The 17,953-nt window shown below is 45.0% G+C and overlaps 1 protein-coding gene across 2 annotated transcripts in view; it reads right to left on the bottom strand.

The window, feature by feature from the left end:
* Positions 1-596: 596 nt before the first annotated feature.
* BTBD7 (BTB domain containing 7) overlaps positions 597-17,953 on the bottom strand; it is a 90,505-nt gene continuing 73,148 nt past the window's right edge. For both annotated transcript variants that reach the window (XM_062181134.1, XM_062181133.1), the window contains 6 exons: positions 15,818-15,978; positions 11,866-12,009; positions 10,898-11,087; positions 6,356-6,534; positions 3,850-4,293; positions 597-2,611 (listed from right to left, as the gene is read on the bottom strand). In XM_062181134.1, coding sequence (XP_062037118.1) covers positions 1,790-2,611; positions 3,850-4,293; positions 6,356-6,534; positions 10,898-11,087; positions 11,866-12,009; positions 15,818-15,978 — 1,940 coding nt within the window. In that variant the 3' untranslated portion in view covers positions 597-1,789. The remainder of the gene's footprint in view (positions 2,612-3,849; positions 4,294-6,355; positions 6,535-10,897; positions 11,088-11,865; positions 12,010-15,817; positions 15,979-17,953) is intronic.

The raw sequence follows: 17,953 nt of genomic DNA, 5'->3' as shown, positions 1-17,953 counted from the left end.
AAACTGGGCTCTCAGAGACCCCCGCATCTGTTAGAGCAGGAGTTAAGCCTCTTCAAACTGAGAACGGAGGCTTGAGTTTTTCTCTTTTAAAGAAAGAGCCCTGCGGGTGATGTGTAGCCGACCCTGCAGCAGCTCGCTGTACCGCCGGCAAGGCCGGAGCTCGGGATGCGAGGTCACCACCGTCCACGGACGCACCCGCGGAGCTAGCGGGGCGGCGGCGGCTGCCAGTGGTGCAGACACGCTGAGTGCCCATCTTTGACACCATCTATTGTCACGCGTTCTTAAAATGTCACGTAATTCCTGAGTGTATATCCACAGGGTAAAGTAGGAAAAGACTGTAAGAGAAACTACAGTTTTGGGAGAAATCAAGAGTTGGTGACACCCAATAGAAATCTATTACTTCAAAGTGCACGTATTTCATTGATGTGGTAGCTTGTAATGGCTCCCTAGCCCTGCATAGTTTGAGAGTGAGTCTGAGTGATTCATAGTTTGTACATGTACATACAGAGAGAAGAGGCTCCAGAATCTTACTCGGAGCTAAGCTTCTGAAAGTCTCTTTCTGCTAAGTGCTACGGCTGTGTGTGGATGTGTCTGGAAAATACAAAGTAGATGCTCAAATAACGTTGAAGTGATTTAAAAACTCAAATACTACCATATTTACATTGGAGTGTCAGGAAAAGAACAGTCCTCAGCTTACGCATGGCCCTTCAAGGGGGAGGGTCTGAGGAGACCCCATGTGCTCAGTGGTTCAGTAAATGCCAAACCAGCATCCCCACTGGGGTTCAAGTAGGACACGGAGTGTGTACCTGAAAACAAATGTCGCCATCTTCTTTTTTGTTTTTTGGTGACAAAGCATTACATAGCTTTTTATAGGACACCAAAATTCCAACAAACTTTGGAAAATGTACGGAACAGAACGTACACGTACAAACACCAAACGACATGGTGAGACTGAAGCCCTTTTGCTTTGCTGTTTTCCCACAGAGAGAGCAAGACAACCGAAGGCAGCAGGCAGTCCCTCCTCCAGGGCAGCTGAGTCCACGCCAGCAGGAGCCACGCTGGGCGACCTCGCCGTTTTTCGACCTCTTCCACTAGAGCCTTAGAGTGATGCTCTAACCCACAGCCCAGGGCCCGCAGAGCTCCTGGCAGCGTCCGTGCTGTGGACGCCCGGGCCTTGCTCCTTCCTGTCCGTTACTGAGCCAGGACACCTCAGGACCCTGGCTGGACCCCTGATGGAGCAGTGAGGACCAGCTCCCAGGACTTACTGAGAAAGAATGACATTAGATTTATGAAGATTGAGCACGAAGATCTCTGAACTCAAACAACTACTGAGAAAAGCATTGTGATGTGCTGTTCTTTGGAATTTCTATAATTAAAAAATAAACACAGAACTATTTTATAAGAAAATACATCTCGGTGTGCAACCCAATGCACGTGGAAATTGGTAGATGAAAGATAAAATGCAAAAAAGTATGAAAATACAGTCCTTTAAATGTGGCAATAAATTTTAACATACTGATATAAAATCAATACAGGTAAAATGTACAAGTGCAAAAAAAAATCCATCATTTTGAAAAGAGGAAAAAAAGTGCCAGCTTGCTTGCTTGCTTCCCCGAACAATCGCTCGAACACAGACAGACAGACGCAGCACTCGGCATGCGTGTCTCACACGCGCACACAGACACAGGGTAAAGGATGTGGACCGGAGGGGCCAGCTGGCGCCGAGACTGCTCTGCAAGCTGCCGGCTTCCGTCACCCACGCGCACGCCGCGCTCTGTGGGCGCGGCTCTCAGAGGGCAGACTTTCGGTAGAGGAAGTCAGGCTTGCTGGGTGACCTCCTGCCTCTGCTCACCGAATCCTCCCGCTCCAGGTCTGCACTTCGCGGAGCTCCGGGGCCCAGGGCCTCACTGTCTGCCAGTCTTCTACTGGATCTCTCTTCTGGCGCCTCAGAGCTGCTGCACGCAGAGTGCGCAGAAGGTCTGTTGGGAGTGAGCCCAAAGGTCAAGTCTGTTTCTACCGTGGATCGTCCCCTGACGTGGGCTGGGCCGTTGCCGGCACTTTCTGAGGCCGCCAAAGCACAGTCTGCCCGCGGGGGAGGTTGCTCTACAACATCCAGGCGGATGGGCTCATTCTTCTGCCGGGGAAGGTGCCCGTCAGGGGAAAGCGGGTACTCTCTCCTAGCTTCCTCCTGCTTCTGCGGAGAGCTCTGGCTGGGTGCGTAGGCGGACTTTAAGCCACTTGGTGATGCCGTACTGTGGCTGTACAGATCAGGACCGAAATATCCACCTTGTGAAGGGGAGGGGGTCCGTCTGCCAGGCGCAGGGGTGGAAGGCCTGCAAGCAGCGCTGGAGAAGTCATAGAAATCCGGGTATTCCTGCTGATGCTCTCGGGCGGCTGCTTTTTGCTCTAGTGTGTGTTTCTTTCGAGAAGTGTGTGCGTGCCTCTGTGACATACATGAGAGAGGCTGGGGAGGCCCGGGCCCTGCTTCGGTCACCGACTGGCTTAGCTCCGTGTCCACTGCCAGCTCCGGAAGCCTCCTGTCCTTCAGTGACAGCGTGGACACACCCATGGCAATGTCCGGCATCAGGTCGTTCAGCACAGGCTGTGCACCCTGTGGACACAAACCAAGGGGCAGGCAGTGAGCGAAAGGGCGCACGGATTCCTCGCTGGGAAAACGCTGGCTGCTGCTTCCATTTCCTGATTATAAAAGTGACACGTGCTTACTTTCAAGAATGATAGAAACGCAGGTGACCGTAAATAAAGAAAGAAAAAACCTTCCCTCAGGTAACCACTGTCGGCATTCTGGGGTATTTCTCTCATCTTTTATTTCTCTGCATGTATATTAATTTTCACAAAGTTTCACTCTCTTGTTATCAGACACATAGGTGGTTTCCAATTTTTCATTATTATAATCAAAACTACCATGAACATACAAGTAAAATGCCCTCTGGGGACTTTTACTAACTTTGCAAACTGCAGAACTTGGGCCAGGCCAGCAGGATGGGCACTGGGCTTATGAAACAGTGGCAAGTGCGACTGCTGGGGCGCGGCAGCAGGGAGGGGAGGGACAGCAGGGCGGGCGAGGAGGGGAGGAAGGGCCATGATGGGACTTGAGTGTGCACCAGTCCGTGGCTATCAGTAAGCCACATTTTAATGGGGCAGCCCCTAATTCACAGCTGTAACTTCGGTTGCTCTCTCTATTGAATGCTACTGATAGTATGGGACTGTGTAGAGAAGGAAGACTTAGAAATCATTATTTTTTTTCCAATGTATTGTATAAAACACAAGTTTGACCTCAAACGCTGTGCAAAGTCAGGCAAGGAAGCCTCTCTTCATGTCCCTTTGTCTTGCCCTGGCACCTGAGCTTCCAGACAAGAGGCTGAAGGCTGAGCAGCCTGGAGGTGCAGCCGAGCACGAGGCCCAACTTCTGCCCATCCTCTGCACTGTCCTGTCTTGTCCTATCAAAGCATCGGTGCATAGCTTCTACAGAACCACAGAACGGAAATCAGGGACACGGGCCACACATGTTACAGAACCGGCACTGTGCAACAGGCGTGTGCACTTGCTGTACTCAGTGACCCCATTCCTCCTCACGCCGGGCCAGGGACCACTGAGATGGGGGGACGCTCGGTTGCTCCCACCGCACACCCCTCAAGTCTCTCTCCCCTGGGCTTTCGTCACGTCCACGTCTGGTTTTCCTCTTTTCTCCATACCCCTCAAATCGGTCCTTTCAATCTCAGGGACACTGCAGAGCACTCCTGAGTCTCGGTGGGGCTCTCGCGGCCAAGGGGACCACTCTGAAGATTCCCTGAACTTCCCATCTTGCAAGTGACTCGAGGGTTCACTTACCACTTGCTTCTCCACCGTCCCCGCCGCAGAGGCGGCAGCAGCAGCGGCAGCGACTGTCTGTCTCCCCAGCCCAGGGACGGTGGTGCAGTCAGGTGGTGCCGCTTTAACACCTGGCAAGTAGACGGGGGGCGGGCCAGCTTTAGGAGCTGTTCTAGAGTGAAACAGTGATGGATTGCAAGGGTAAGAAAAAGAACGGGAAGGATGCTGGCTGGGAGGTCTCTGCTTCCAGCCTGCTTTGAGCTGGTTATGGATTGGGGTGGCGGGGGGGTGGTAGGGAGGGGGAGGAGGGGGCAAGGGTGGATGGAAGGCCACGAACGAGTCCAGCTCTGTAAACATGGTCTCTGCAGCAGGGGTGCTGTTAACACGACATCGTCCAGGCTGTCTCACTGTCAAGAGTGGGCTTTCGTCTCCAAAACGTTCATCAGGAAAGAACTTGTGAGGATTCTGAAAAGATTAAAAACAGTTAGGAATGTATTAGTGGTTTCATAGATGGAAATTTACAGGCTGAGAAAATCAAGAAAAGTATCTAAGAAAACAGTCAGCAAGAGTAAAAGGCACAGCACAGTTTTCTAGGACAGAAGCCCAAGAGAAGATGACCTTAATCACAAGTACAAAGGGACACAGTACAGCCCAGGCAGCCAAGGACACTGCTACCAAGGACAGCCGCTCAACTGAACACCCTGACAATCGGTCATCTCTTGCAAGACTATGTGACAATGCAAAAACAGACAACAAATCCTAATTCAGGAATGTCTTTGCTAAGAGAATAAGACGACATTAAAATCAAAGAAAGAAAAGGCGTGCCTCTGAGGACCCCCCAGAAAGTTTGACAAGGATCCATAAATACTCTGTCCACAGAACACTATTCCTTTCCTATGACATGGTTGATTGCTGTTTTGATAAACATTATAATAGCTATCTTCACACAAATTAAGACACCAAACATTATAATAGCTATCTTCATACAATTTAAGACACCAAACAAAGATACAATTTAAGATGGCAAAAGGGGCCGGCGCCATGGCTCAACAGGCTAATCCTCCGCCTTGCGGCGCCGGCACACCGGGTTCTAGTCCCGGTCAGGGCACTGGATTCTGTCCTGGTTGCCCCTCTTCCAGGCCAGCCCTCTGCTATGGCCTGGGAAGGCAGTGGAGGATGGTCCAAGTCCTTGGGCCCTGCACCCCATGGGAGACCAGGAGAAGCACCTGGCTCCTGCCTTCGGATCAGCGCGGTGCGCAGGCCTCAGCACGCCAGCTGCAGCAGCCATTGGAGGGTGAACCAACGGCAAAAAGGAAGACCTTTCTCTCTGTCTCTCTCTCTCTCACTGTCCACTCTGTCAAAAAAAAAAAAAAAAAAAAAAAAAGATGGCAAAAGGAATAAAATAAATTGAAAACTAGAGTATGTAATGTATTTTAGAGATGGAAATCATAGCAAAAACAAAAATTAAGAACCTAAAAACAGGGGCCAGTGCTGTGGCGTAGTGGGTTAAGCTGCTACCTGCGATGCCAACATCCATTATGGGTGCTGGTTCAAGTCCCAGCTAATCCATTTCCGATCCAGCTTCCTACTAAGGGCCTGGGAAGGCAGTGGAGGATGGCCCAAATGCTTGGGGCCTATACTCACGTGGGAGACCCAGAAGAAGCTCCTGACTCCTGGTTTCAGGCTGGCCCAGCCCTGGCCATTGTGGCCATTTGGGGAGTGACCCCAGTGAATGGACGATCTCTCTCTCTCTGTCTCTCCCTATCTCTGTAACTCTGCCTTTCAATTAAATAATTTAAAAAACAGCCTAGTGACTTGCCAAAAAACACTGTACTCACACTCACCCTTTGAAAACGTAAAGGCTAAAGGAACATGAAGTCAGCAGCCAGAAATGTGCAGATTCTGTGATTTGATGAAATTCAGTGGCCGTGACCAGACCAGCTTATAAATTCTATTTCAGTTGTAAAGGATAGTTCTTGCACTTATACCTAATCATTACTAGAAACGAAATGAAAAACCAAAAAATCCCATCCCTTCCTTGATTCTCATGCTTGGGTTTGAACCCTCACCTACAGCATTTCTTCCCTGGGAGAGAAGGGGAAGGGGTATCTGGAAGATGTCCATGGAGGGAGGAGACCAAGTCCGAGCCCAAGTGAGCACTCCAGGGAGAGCAGAGCAGGTGCAGCGTCTCCTGTGAGACCCGCACACCCAGGAACTTCTCAGCAGTCTCCATTTGTGTGCTTGTTAGGCACAGGTACAGCGGCTCTAGACAGCACCTGGCATGGTCCTAACAACCCACTTTGCAGTGACTCAGTAACTTATTCTAAGTTCACCCAGCAGTAAGCAGCCAGGCTGGCTCGTGCTGCAGAATTGTGTCCTGGTCACCCCATCGCACCGTCTCTCCCCATAAGGGAGAGAGGCCTCCACAGTTATGAAAGACACTAGAGGAGTCAGAGGGGCCCCTGTGATGTCTCAAGCGCTGCCGGGCTGCTGGTCAGGGCTCCCTGCAGTTCAGGGTGTGTACTACCTGCAAGAGCTCTGCGGCAGCATCTGCAAGCCCAAACTCCCGCAGCACTCGGATCTGAATCTCATAGCTGACGGTGGCGCCTTCCCCGCAGTTGAGTGCGTAGGCTCTCTGCACCTGCTCCGTGTGCCGCAGCTCCTGCAGCCTTCTGACCATGTCCTTCATGATGAGCAGCCGAGGAACTGGAGGAGAAGACAGTGATAGACAAAATCCTCATCTCCACACAGGACCGCCCAAGCAAGCGCGAAGAAAAACACACGTTTTGTATTAGAATCTTCCTATATATACTTTTATATAGTATCTCAATTTCCTGGCAACATATAAATCTATATACCTCTGATTATTTCTTAAGACTTTAAAACTTCACTGTGCTAATGGCTCAGAACAGCTCCTGAGTTGTATTACTTCATCAGGGTGGCGAAAAGTCCAGCCCATGGGCCATATAAGGCTTACAAAATCATCTGGTCTGGCTCTGCTAAGGCAACCCACTGCAGGTGGGAATTTAGTAAGTCTGTAGCAAGCTAGCCTTTAAGCTGACCATTATGTACGGCCCATGAATGATGCTGTATGCACACAGTGGCCCTTGCCGGAGAGCAGCCCTACTCTGGCTTCAGCCCATGACGCAGTGAGCTCTTCCTTCCTTGCACAGAGTCCCTGAAGTGCAGGGTATTTACCAAGTCTTTTACATATATTTATTATTTTTAAAGCTAATTTTTGGAGCCTGACTATGCACCAGGGATAGATTTGGGCATTAGTTGTATAGAATGAAAAACACAATCCCTGGTCTCAAAAAGCCGTGGCTTTGGAGCCAGCCTTGTGGCATGGTGGGTTAAGCTGCCACCTGTGATGCTACCATCCCACACTGGAGTGCTGCTTGGAGTGCCAGCTGCTCTGCTTCTGATTCAGCTCCCTACTAATATGCCTGGGAAAGCGGAAGATGGCCCACATGCTTGGGCCCCTGCCATTCCCAAGGGAGACCAAGATGGCGCTCTCTGTGTTCCTGTTTTAGACCTGGCCCAACCCTGGCTGTTGTGGCCATTTGAGGAGTGAACCAGTGATGGAAGATCTCCCCTTCTATGTTACTCAGGCTTTCAAATAAATAAATAAATAAAAATAAAACTCTGGCTTTGGTGATGTGACAAAGTAAACGAGGACAGTACAACATCACAAATGTGCATGGAAAAATCTATACAAAGGATCCTAGAATGATTGAGAGAAAGAGGCACCTTGTCCAGACTGGGGATAGAGAGGAGGGACTTCCTAGGTAAGGTGAACCCACGCACACCCTTGATGAAGGAGAATCAGACAAACAGAAGGTGCAGGTATGTGTGAAACAGGGCCCAAGTAGCTGACACAGGCAGGAGAACTCAGTTGTCTGAAAGGTATAAGCAGGAACAGTGTTCAGAGAGGAGGCTACAGAGATGGGCAGGGGAAAGATTACAGATAGAGAACTTAAAGGGCATCCCATCTACACAGGTGGTCGCTTGTGCAGGCGATGGCAGGGTCAGAGCGTGATTTAGGAAGTGGACTCTGATACTAGGTGCAGAGCAGGGAGGGCAAAGTGGCCCGAGGGAAATCAAGCCCACCCTTACTTCCACAGGCAGCTTTTCTCACTCATTAGCTAAGAATTGTCCAAGTCCACTGCCTGAGAGTTTAAGTAGTTGCAGTAGAGCCTCTATGGCTCACAAAAACTAAAATAAGAATTCTTTGGCACTATACAGAAAAAGTGTCCAACCCCTGGTGTAAAGTTCAGAATGGAAGTGAGTTAAGACAAGAGGCAGCAACACCAGTCAGGAACCTGAGCTAGCACTGGGGCAGAGGGGATGAAGTCCATATATATTTATGACAATACATTTGGTGACTGATTATTATTTTTTTGAGGAAAACAGGAGCTAGCACTTTTTATTTTAAAGAGTTATTTATTTTACTTGGAAGTCAAGTTACACAGAGAGAGAAGGAGAGGCAGAGAGAGAAAAAGAGAGACAGGTCTTTCATCTGCTGGTTCATTCCCCAGATGGCCACAACGGCTGGAGCTGCGTCGCTCCAAAGCCAGGAGCCAGGAGTCCGGGTCTCAAACACGGGTGCAGGGGTCCAAGGACTTGGGCCATCTTCTACTGCTTTCCCAGGCCACAGCAGAGAGCTGGATTGGAAGAGGAGCAGCCAGGTCTCGAACCGGTGCCCATATGGGAAGCCAGCACTGCAGGTGGCGGCCTTACCAGCTACGCCACAGCGCTGGCCCCAAAGCTAGCATTTTTTGAGTCCTCACTGTGTGCCAGGCCATCTCCTAAGCATGGTGCGTCAACAGTGCTCACAGCAACCCTAGAAGGGAGATACCGTCCCCACTCCACAGATGAGGAAATTAATGTTCAGGGAAGAAAACAGCTTGACCAAAGTCATACAAATGAAGTGGCAGCAACAGGATATGAGCCCGGGTCTTCTCAGCCTTTCATTAGAGCATGCTGGGCAAGGACATGAGGTGAACCTGGGATGCCACACAATAGATATGGGCTTGTCTCCCTGAGACACCTGCTCTGAGTGTCTTTGGACTTTGGAGGTTGAGTTCTAAGATTAAATCATGCTGATATTCAATTGCATTAACTCAGGCTAAAAAAAAAAAAAAAAAACAAACCAGTGCTCATCAACAAAGTTTCAAAATCTGCACAAATCAGCTATAGAAATACTTCTCTTCATACTTCCAGTCAATGTCTCCTTTAAGCAAACATGTAGTGGTCAAATCTGATAAGGCAACAGCTGATGAAAGACATCAGTCTGAATATAAAGTGAATACATTCAATGAAAAATTCTGTCATGTCTCTTACTTTTATTTTTTAGTTTATTATTTTTTAAAATATTTACTTATTTATTTAAAAGTCAGAGTTACACAAAGAGATGGGTAGACTGAGAGAGGGCTTCCACCTGCTGGTCACTCTGAAGTGGCTGTAATGGCCAGGAATGAGTCCAGCAAGGCTGGGAGGCAGCAGCTTCATCTGGGTCTCCCATGTGAGTGGCAGGCGACTAAGCACTCTGTCCATCTTCCGCTGCTTTTCCCAGGCCATTAGCAGGGAGTTGGATTGGAAGTGGAGTAGCTGGGACTTGAACCGGGGGCCATAGGAGACGCTGGTGTTGCAGGCGGCACTTTTATCCAGTACACAAAATTCTGGCTATCTTTTATCTTTAATCAAAACAGACATTTATAAGCAGAAATGAATGCTGCTATTTACACTTCTGGGATTTGCTGGTTTTATTTTGTATCTTACAACAGTAGTTGTCAAGAGCTATAGAGTTCTAACCATCTAACCACCAGACACTTGTTTTCCTGACTTTAGAAACTGACAGTCGGAGTTCTTTGGTTGAAATCAACATTCACTGGTTCTCAGATGTTTCTGGACATGACAGTCAAGCCTCTACCTCAGGCAATTCCCCCAGAGCTGCAGAAAACTTCACAGAGACTGTGTGGGTCTGGACCCCTAGGAAGCCATCACGACCACACCTGGGGCACAGGCAGACTCCAGTGCAGGCTCGTCCTGCCCTCCCAGTCTCTGATGTGAGCAAAGCTCCTGCGATGATGAAAGATCTGAATTCCTCTCAACCAGTGTTTCTCAAAAGCGATGATTTTGCCCCAGCAGCACATCTGGCAATGTCCAGAAATAGAAAAACCTTTCCAAACGGCTGTTACACAGGGGCAGGCCTTCGCCCTAGCAGTTAACGGGCTGGTTGAGGCCTACGTCTCCCAGCAGAGCGCTGGGTTGGACTCCCACCTTCCTGCTAATGCAGATCATGGGAGACAGTGGTGACGGCTCAAGTAACTGGATTCTAGAGAACCGTGTGGGAGACCTCAACTGAGTTTCGGGCCCGTTCCTTAGCTGTTGGGGGGAATTTGCAGAACAAATCAGCAGATAAGAGCTCTGTCTGTCTCTGTATAAGCCTCTCTTTCTGCCTCTCAAATAAATAACAGAAATACAAATGAAAAAACACAGGGGGGTGCATGGCGCAGTGGTTAGGTCCCTGTTCAGGATGCCTACATCTCACATTGAGTGCTAGGTTTGAGTCCTTGCTTCTCTGCCTCTGAGCCAGCTTCCTGCTAACGCACATCCTGGGGGACAGCAGGTGACAGCCCAAGTTCTTGAGTCCCTGCCACCACAGGGGACCCAGAGTTCTGGGCTCCTGGCTTTGGCTTGGTCCAGCACTGGCTGTTGCAGGCATTTAGAGAGTGAATAAAGATAGAAGATCTCTCTCTCTCTCAATCTGCCTCTCAAGTAAAACAAATAAATACAAATTTAAAAAGAAAAGACAAAAAAGAATTACTCAGCTTTTAATTTTCAATAAGGCTAAAGTTGAGAAAACTTGGGCTAAACTTTGAAAAACTATGTTCATTATGTACATTAACATAAAATAAAAACCAATATTCTTAACGTTACAAGTTTTCATTCCTTAATAACAACAATGCATCTGAAATGTGACAAGTTAGCATATACAAAACAATTATAAAAAACAGTAAGATTATTCATTTAAATGCAAACGCCTGATAAACGGCGACTGTCTCACCTGGGATTTCATTGGCAACCACGGAAGGAGGGCTGGACTGGTTGCTACTGATCTGCTGGTGGCTGATCACATGACAGCACTGTGGGACAGCATTGTTGACCATGTACAGCGTGTCTGGCACATTGGACATCCTGACCATTCGCAAACGCACCAGATCTGTCTGCTCCACCATCATCTCATCTAGCACCGACTGCAACAGCCAATCAACAGACCCAGTCAAGCCCTGTAGTAAACTGCATGTGGAAAAGATGGCCACCTTCACCATGCAAAAAGGGAATCACGCTACTCTTCCTAACGTTTGAAGTTCAAAATTAGCAGTAAAAGAAGAAAGTATCTCTACTTCTTTAATTTTTTATCTTTTTGGTGCATCCTTGAAAAAATATAAACATCTTTTGAAAAGTTGGCTTTTAATTAGAATTATTTGGAATTTTAAAGCAAGACACAAAATTAAGAAGAAACCAATATTATAAGGAAAACAACCCATACATATGCTAATTATCAGACCTAAAAAAATCAAAATACACAATATTTTTCTGAATTAAATACAAGGTTCAATTTTTATTGAGTCTCAGGTTTTAAACAAAACCAAAAACTATTTTTCCAATATTACTTTTGCCAGCTACTACAGAGATATTTTACAAGAGATCATGGCTTTTCTTTAGTTTATGAAGTAAACAGTCCCCCAGCCTCAAGATCACAACACACTCAGTAAGACGTAACCATGTGCAAGGCAAACAAGATGAGAAAAATGTAAAATGCATCTCAATCTGACTCAGGTTTTAAAAGCATGCTTGATAAAGGAACAACTCAGAAAACTACTCTGTTGAGTAGTCGAACCATTACTTATTTTCATTTTCACTATCACTGGATATTTAGGCTTTTTCCAAATATTCACATAACGCCACAGCTAAACACTTTTGGGCACGCGTTTAATGACATTGTCTAATGTACTCAAATGGCTTTTGTACCTTTGCTTCTTCCACGTAGGGAGAGAACAGTCGAGGACGAACATAAATGCCGGCATTTTTTTGCCGTAACCAGGCATTTGACTTTCCACCTTCGGTCGTAGGAAGCATATCTGATGGAGGAGTACTAATCAAGCCTCTTTTCATCTTAAAAATAAAAATTGTTTTGATAAACTAGAGATCTGTGTAGACTGCAATACCATTAAGATATCAGTTGGGAGTACACAGAGGTGCAAACCACAATACCTAAGGGGAGGCTCAGTAAGACAAAGCAACTATTCAACAACAGTTTTCCAAAATGATTTGTGCTTGACACCAACTGCGCCAACCTTATTACATCATTTCTTAGAGTCTTTGATATGCAAATAAAAACATTTTCTTTGTATCTTAAAAAACTAAGATACAGATACCATTAATTAAAAATGCACAAAATTTACCAATTAATAAAAATTTAAGAACATATGTGACATTCAAAAATATCTTAAATGTTTACTAGTATTTAAAGGATTTAGCAATAAAAACATATTGTAACTCCAAGTTTTCTCTAAATAGAGAAATGTTTTTAAAAAGAGACCTGTTAATTAAAATGTAGTTAGTTTGACCAACTTTCAGAACTCTTAACGAAACTTGATTTTTTATTTTTTTCCTTACTCATCTAGAACTGATTTCATCGCCGCCTTCACCCTCCACCAAGCGAAGCAAGAACATTTTGACCAGGCTCGTGTCTGCGCGAGAGCACAGTAAGTCTAGTGCGGTGCTCAGCAGCGTGGGCTTCAGAGGAAGGCAGACTTGGCTTCATTCCGACTGCCACTCAACAGCCAAGTGACCACGGGCATCTGGTCTTAGCTGGGCCTCGCTCCAAGGGCTCCTGTGTGGCCCTGGACGCAGGGCACTCACAGCTGAATGTGGTGGCCCTGATGCTTCCTCATGGATGGTAGGACAACATCAATCAAGTCCTTATGGTTCCCACGGTGGTTTTAGGCATTAAGGTGAACAGTCGTTATGAGCAAACCTCTCCTGGGGACTCACTGGGCTAGAATGGGATGAAGAGCAGAGAGGGGTACTTTCTGGCCATAGTTCTAAAATATTTTTCTGAACAAAATACAAGGTTCAATTTGGATTGAACCAAACATTGTTTTCCCAATATTACTTTTGTTAAATATCGTAAACAGGGGCTGGCGCTGTGTTGTAGTATGTAAAATTGCCACCTGCGGTGCTGGCATCCGATATGGGCACCAGTTTGCACCCTGGCTGCTCTACTTCCAATCTGTCTCCCTGCTAATGTGCCTGGAAAAACAGTGGAAGACGGCCTGAGTGCTTGGGCCCCTGCACCCAAGTGGGAGACCTGGAAGAAGCTCCTGGCTCCTGGCTCTGGATCAGCCCAGCTCCAGCTGTTGCAGCCATTTGCAGATTGAACCAATGGTTGGAAGCTCTTTGTCTCTCCCTCCCCTTCTCTCTCTCTCTGTAACTCTGCATTTAAAATAAATAAATAAATCTTTATGAAAAAAAACCCCATAAACATTGGCCGGCTCCGTGGCTCAATAGGCTAATCTTCCGCCTGCGGCGCCGGCACCCCAGGTTCTAGTCCCGGTCAGGGCGCCGGATTCTGTCCCAGTTGCTCCTCTTCCAGGCCAGCTCTCTGCTGTGGCCCAGGAGTGCAGTGGAGGATGGCCCAGGTCCTTGGGCCCTGCACCTGCATGAGAGACCAGGAGAAGCAACTGGCTCCTGGCTTCGGATCAGCATGGTGCGCCGGCCGCAATGCACCGACTGTAGTGGCCACTTGGGGGGTGAACCAACGGAAAAAGGAAGACCTTTCTCTCTTTCTCTCTTTCTCTCTCTCTCTCACTGTCTAACTCTGCCTGTCAAAAAAAAAAAAAAATTATAAAAAAAAATAAACATCAAGTTGCTGAATTACTTAAAATTCTTTTTAATAAAACATAATATTTAGAAAATAGAAACTCAATACCCTTATTACAACTGTAATAATTTTGATGTAGGGGCCAGTACTGTGGGTCAGTAGGTTAGTCCTCTGCCTGCACTGCCGGCATCCCATATGGGCACTGGTTCTAGTCCCGGCTGCTCCTTTTCCGATCCAGCTCTAAGCTGTGGCCTGGGAAAGCAGTAGAATATGGCCCAAGCCCATGGGTCCCTGTACCCGCATGAGAGACCAGGAAGGGGCACCTGGCTCCTGGCTTTGGATCGGCGCAGTTTCAGCCGTTGCGGCCATTTGGGAAGTGAACCAATGGAAGGAAAAGACCTTTCTCTCTGTCTCTCCCTCTCATTGTCTGTAAATCTACCTCTCAAAAAAAAAAAAAAAAATGTTGATGTATTTCTTTCTAGTCTTTTCCAAATGAACTTTAGCATAACTGAATTCTAGAACACATAAATAAATTTTGTGCCTTATAAAAAAAGTTAGATTCAAGAATTTTCTCTGTTGCTATGTCTTTATAACCATTGTTCAGAACAGCAAGGTATTCTACTGAACACTTATAGTATAACTGTTTCAGATTTCTCGTTATTCAGAATGTTGCCTATATCCAAACAGTGAAATAATGCTAAACATCTTGCATACACACACAAGAGGTGAAAAATGAAAATTTATTGTTGTATTTGCTTTCTTTAGGGTGTGTGCTTATTAACAATGCTGACCATTTTTTCTAATTAGAGACTCCATTAATACTTGTTTTCCTTTTGTTTTTGCATGTTTCAATTTAATACATAATTCTTCATTCTAACAGGGATTAATTTTGTGCAAATGCAACTTTAAATGAATTTCCTCCTCTCCCACTAATCAATGAATCTAGTACCACACTTTTTAGTGACAGCTTATTTATGTTTATTATATTAATTAAGACTTTCTTCTGAGCTGTTTTGTCTTCTCTAGTATGCTAGCATTACAGATTAAATATAAGTGTTTTACTGTAGGTTTTACATTCTAGAAGTTACACTTCTTCATTATGTCTTTCAAAAATCTTTAAAAAAGGTTTTATTTACTTATTTTAAAGTCAGAAATACAGAGAAGGAGAGAGAGAGAGAGAGAGAGAGAGAGAGAGAAATCCTCCATCCACTGGTTCACTCCCCAAATGGCCACAATGGCCAAGGCTGGGCCAGACTGAAGCCAGGAGCTTCTTCTGGGACTCCCTCACGGGTGCGGAGGATCAAGGACTTGGGTCACCTTCCACTGCTTTCCTAGGCACATTAGCAAGAAGCTGGATCAGAAGTGGAGAAGCTGGGTCTCAAACTGGTGCCCATATGGGATGCCAGTGCTGCAGATGGAGACTTAATCTTCTATGCTACAGAGCTGGCCCCAGTTATGTCATTTTAAAAGAACTTAAAAAATAAAACTTGTGAGTTTGTTTTCCCAGATGACTTCCGTAATGTTTCTATGCAGTTAAAAAATTGCACTATGATGACTGCAAGCATCACACAAGATTCATAAATCAGTCTGTGAAGAACTAATAATCTGCCACTTTAATTCAACCAATCATACTAGTCACCCAATCATATTAGTTTTTAAAACTGTAATTTTTTTTAAAAAAATATAAAAGTAGTATGACCAGCTTCATTTATTTTCAGGTGGGTCTGAACTACAACCACAAGATCCATACACTGCTCTAAGACTGAATCAATAGACCCTGTGCTTTCTGACCCGCTGCATTCTTGAACAGTCTCCAAAAGGATAAAAGATCCCATTCACCTCCCTGGAAATGATGCTCTTGCAAAAGGAAGACCTCCCTATCCTCGACCCACTCTCCTCCACCCACCATTCATTTGTGCGCTGTGACAGACACCTGAGGACACAGGATTATACAAAACACATCCGAGTCCATCCTCGTGGAATTTATAGCTTTGCAGTACTTCATTAGTAGCACAAATTATTTAGTGACTAAAAGAAGAGGCAAGACTGGCATTTTTCTTTTCATGAGAGGAATGAATGAAGAAAGAGGACACTTACTGCATCACTGAAGATTTCACTGTTTATAGGTAAGATGTGTTCAATTCGCACAAAGGGCAAGAGAGAAGAAAGGATCTCTCTCAGCTCTTCGATGTCCAGGTCCCGTCTTTTTACTCCTCTTTTGTTCACACTATGGGCAGTGCCACTCAGTAAGTTTGGCTCTAAGACCGAAAAAATAAAAATTCTCCAATCAAATTCAAATACCTAGAGACAGGCTTTCTTCCTTCCCTTGTACATACACTCTTGGTACCACTCTATATACTTCAGTACATCTGCTTTAAGAAAGATTACACATCAGTTCCTTTTCAGCCACAGGAAGTTTACTGAACAGAAATGTTCTTGGAGAAAGAAACCATTGTATCAACAGTACAATAACATTCTTTTCTGATTGTTCTGCACTAAAGAATAAAGGATTCTTTTCTGGACACTAACTCAAAGGAGAAGAGATAACTTAGTAGTTAATCTGATCAAGGGCTTTTCTTAAACTTTTCAAATTTTAACGGTTTTTAGTACAATAAGGGCATGGCAAGGCATATGCTGTTTTCTGGTCGCTATAGGTTATCAATATGTTCATTAGACTATTTTATGTTTAAAAGCAATTTAACATATTTATCACTTGGTGCCCAAAGCAGCACAACCTAATGTGCACTCCAGTTTTAAGATTTTGATTAAGGCTCCTAAACTTCTGTGACATGGAAATACGACTGCCTAAACGCAGATCTTTTGACCTTTGATATGTCCTGTATGTCCCTCCTGCAGGCCAGAAGGTGAAGATTTCTTCACTGGGGATTAGTGCAAGAAGAGCTGAAGTACTCATGTGCTTACTGGATATGGAGGTAGGGAGAAAAATCACACAATTTTGAAAATTCTTGACCATGTTTTAATCTAGGAGGCTGCAATGTTTTCTCAAAAACAAACAAAGAACAAGAGAAACCAAAACCACTGAATAAGATAATCATTCACAAATGCAAATGCTGGAGTTCTGCAAATATTCTATAGCCAAACTGCTATCTCCCTTAAGTCATGTGACTGACATAGACATACATATACATACATATCTATACACATACATATAAGATAAATACACACATACATATAAGATAAATATATATACACACATATATAAGATTATATATACAGATACATATAAGATATTCATGTATCTTAAACTGTTTTTAAAAGCTGAACATATTTACAGGGTACCTTGTATTGTTCAATACATGTCTGTTCAAGAAGTAAAGTTTATTCAGAGTTATTCAAAATAAAATTGTTCAAAGCATGTGGAAATTGGACTTTTTCCTTTGCCTTACTATGATTTAGCTTAATACTTACATAAGGCATTACCTTTTTTTAAAAAAACTTTTTTTTTAAAGTAGTGGCATCCTGTTTTCATATGATATATCACACAAAACTCCCAAATGTACAGGTAAGGTCAAAACCTTTATATCCAAAGGTGATTGACACAAAGGGATGGCTTGATGCTTTTAGCTTCATTATTATCCCTACAAAACCTACCATTCTAACCCATTTTGAAAACAATTATTTTAAAAGAAACTTTATCACTCTAAGGATGCTTGTTATCTGCCCAAAATAAGTATGACATTTCATCACCACCAACCTTACACCAATGAACAAGTCTATGGCCTGTAATGATTATTACATTGTATTAATCAATTGTATACAATCAATTCTTGCTATTGCAGCAGTTACATTCTACAACACTGACAAACAACGGAAGAGTAAACATGAGTTCACTTCAAATAGTTTGTAGAAAATGGAATTAAAAGTTAAGTTTATTTTAGTGCAAAAAAATTTGAAATCTGTCCATCTGAGGGCTCTTCAAATAGTGCATGAAAAACATGTACTATGACAAAACTGCACAGATTTCAAAATTTTTTATACCAAAATAAAATTACTTTAAAATATATACATATACTTATTTATTTGGAAGGCAGAGTGACATAAAGTGAGGGAGACACAGACAGAGAAAGATCTTCCATCCATTGGTTCACTTGCCGAATGGCCACAACAGCTCGGGTCAGGCCAGGCTAAAGCCAGAAGCCAGGAGCTCCATGTCTTCTACCTGGGTGGCAAGAACTCATGCCCTTGAGCCAACATCCGCTGCTTAGCAGTGAG

Source organism: Lepus europaeus, chromosome 22, assembly GCF_033115175.1.
Source record: "Lepus europaeus isolate LE1 chromosome 22, mLepTim1.pri, whole genome shotgun sequence".
NCBI classification, from domain to species: Eukaryota; Metazoa; Chordata; class Mammalia; order Lagomorpha; family Leporidae; genus Lepus; species Lepus europaeus.
The sequence above is the reverse complement of the archived record's forward strand: the minus strand, read 5'-3'. Positions and strand labels throughout refer to the sequence as shown.